Source organism: Condylura cristata, unplaced genomic scaffold (assembly GCF_000260355.1).
Source record: "Condylura cristata isolate star-nosed mole 26May11 unplaced genomic scaffold, ConCri1.0 scaffold00032, whole genome shotgun sequence".
NCBI classification, from domain to species: Eukaryota; Metazoa; Chordata; class Mammalia; order Eulipotyphla; family Talpidae; genus Condylura; species Condylura cristata.
In genome coordinates, this window is record NW_004567133.1 from 20,628,652 (window position 1) to 20,630,988 (window position 2,337).

General features: G+C 69.6%; 2 protein-coding genes across 2 annotated transcripts in view; one reads left to right on the top strand and one right to left on the bottom strand.

Annotated features, from left to right (window-relative positions):
- LOC101631531 (WD repeat-containing protein 24) overlaps positions 1-1,180 on the top strand; it is a 5,418-nt gene extending 4,238 nt beyond the window's left edge. The window contains exons 9-16 of the mRNA XM_012731712.1: positions 3-12; positions 80-128; positions 202-298; positions 367-435; positions 513-632; positions 714-781; positions 872-1,006; positions 1,079-1,180. Coding sequence (XP_012587166.1) covers positions 3-12; positions 80-128; positions 202-298; positions 367-435; positions 513-632; positions 714-781; positions 872-1,006; positions 1,079-1,159 — 629 coding nt within the window. The 3' untranslated portion in view covers positions 1,160-1,180. The remainder of the gene's footprint in view (positions 1-2; positions 13-79; positions 129-201; positions 299-366; positions 436-512; positions 633-713; positions 782-871; positions 1,007-1,078) is intronic.
- A 19-nt stretch (positions 1,181-1,199) lies between these two features.
- STUB1 (STIP1 homology and U-box containing protein 1, E3 ubiquitin protein ligase) lies at positions 1,200-2,332 on the bottom strand (the record flags this gene model as incomplete). The annotated part of the gene is made up of 5 exons (XM_012731713.1): positions 1,200-1,504; positions 1,581-1,697; positions 1,763-1,819; positions 1,924-2,011; positions 2,163-2,332. Coding segments are annotated over 5 exons (558 nt in total), but the record flags the coding sequence as incomplete, so codon positions are not given.
- Between the last annotated feature and the right edge of the window lie 5 nt (positions 2,333-2,337).

The window sequence follows — 2,337 nt, forward strand, 5'->3', positions numbered from 1 at the left end:
GTTCGCGCAGCGGTAGGGCCCCGCCCCGTCCCCGCCCCCCCTGCGCGCGCCGAGCCGCCGTGACACCCGTTCTTTGCAGCTACGCCTTCTCCAGGCCCGTGGTCCTGACCCGGCTCACGGACAACGCGGTGAGTGTCGCGCCGCGCCGCGCCGCGCCGCGCCCCAGCGCCCTGGGTCTGAGCGCCCCCCGCTGCCCCGCAGAGGTTCCGGGCCCTGTGCTCCCGGGAGAGGCTGCTGGCAGCCTTTGGGGACAGAGTGGTCCGCCTGAGCACGGCCAACACCTACTCCTACCGCAAAGGTGAGCCGCAGTCGGCCCGGTCGCGTGCCCGTGGCTGGAGCCCCGTCCTGACTGCCTCTTTCCCGCAGTGGACCTGCCCTTCCAGGAGTACGTGGCACGGTTGCTGCAGCCCCAGGACCCCACCTCACTGGGCAACGGTGAGCCGCGTTTGGCCGGCGGCTGGGGGCCCTGGGGAGCGTGGGGATCCGGGGTCTCTCCTTTTCTATGCTTGCAGACACCCTGTATTTCTTTGGGGACAACAACTTCACTGAGTGGGCAGCACTGTTCCAACACTACTCCCCGCCCCCTTTCGGCCTGCTGGGCACGAAGGCCGCGTACAGCTTCGGGGTTGCAGGTGGGCGCCCTGAGGGGCTGGGTGCTTGGATGGTGGGGACAGCGCGGCCCTGGTCACCAGCAGCTCTTCACCCACCTGCAGGGGCCGGCTCGGGGGTGCCCTTTCACTGGCATGGGCCAGGCTTCTCAGAGGTGATCTATGGCCGCAAGGTGAGCGCAGGGTGAGGGTGGACACGTGGGTGCCCCACCAGGACACGGGCCGCCCTGCCCAGACACGGGACCCCGCCCCTCTTCCCGCAGCGCTGGTTCCTGTACCCCCCTGAGAAGAAGCCCGAGTTCCACCCCAACAAGACCACGCTGGCCTGGCTCCAGGACACTTACCCAGCCCTGGCCCCATCTGAGCGCCCCCTGGAGTGCACTGTCCAGGCTGGTGAGGTCAGTAGGGGCGGGAGAGCCCAGGGCTGGGCTGGCCTGGGTGCTCCACTCACCCCAAGCCCACACCCCCAGGCGCTCTATTTCCCTGACCGCTGGTGGCACGCCACGCTCAACCTGGACACCAGCGTCTTCATCTCCACCTTCCTCGGCTAGCCAGGTCGGCCTCCGGCTGGCACACACCAGCAGACGCACCTGCCGCACTCACGGATTTTATTGCAGGGACAGCGGTGGCCTCGGCCCAGCCCACCCTCTCCTGCGACCTCTGGCCCCAGAGGCGGGTAGGGGGACTTGCGGCCCAGCAGCAGGCTGGGTGGTGGGGCGCGGACTGCGTACAGGGCTGGATGCGGCCCGGGCGCCCGGGCCACGGCCGCCTCAGTAGTCCTCCACCCAGCCGTTCTCGGAGACAAAGGCGTCGATGACCTCCTTCATGGCCAGGTTGGGGATGAGCTGCTCCTGGGTCAGTGGGCTCCGGGTCACAGGGTCGAAGTGGCCCACACGCTGCAGCCACAGAGGGGTCAGACCTGCCTGGCAGGCCCCGCTGCCGCCCGCCCGCTGCCGCCCGCCCCCTGGCCACCTGCAGGTGCTCCTCGATGTCCTTGCGGTCGTAGGTGATGCCACTGGGAGTGATGCAGGGCTCCCGCATCAGCTCGAAGCTGATCTTGCCGCACAGGTAGTCGGGGATGTCCCGCTTCTGCAGCAGGGGGCCAGGTCAGGGCAGGAGGGGCCCTGCCCCGCGCGCCCCCGAACACAGCTCACCTTTCTCCTCTCGTCCACCTGGGAGAAGAGCTCGTCCATGCCCGCTAAGTACTTGTCCTACGAGGAAGCGGCTGTGTGGGGCCCCGGCCCCCCCACCCCACCCCCCGCACACACCGGCCCCGGGCCAGACACACAGGCCCGGCCTTGGCCGGGCGCCTCACGTGCTTGGCCTCAATGCAGGCCTGCTGGGCCCGGGCGTGGCCGTCGTCCTCGTCGCCCTCGTGGTTCCGCTGACACTCTTCCAGCTCCCTGGGGCCGACCAGGAGCTGGTCAGGCGGGCTGCCCAGTGCCGGCCACCCCCCAGCCCGGGGCTCGTGGGGGCTGCACCCCCCGCTTGCCAGCCTTGCCATCAATAAACGCTCGCACTGCTGACTCAGACTGGGTGGCAGGCGGGGCCCACCTCTCCCGCTCGGCCAGGATGAGGCGCGTGAGGTGGGCGTGCAGCTCGTTCTCCTGGTGGACGCGCCGCTCCTCCATGCTGTTCCAGCGCTTCTTCTTGGCGATGCGAAGGGCGCTGGGGATGTCGTCCCCGAAGTTGAGCCGCTGCTCCTTGGCCAGGTTGTAGGCTGGGGACG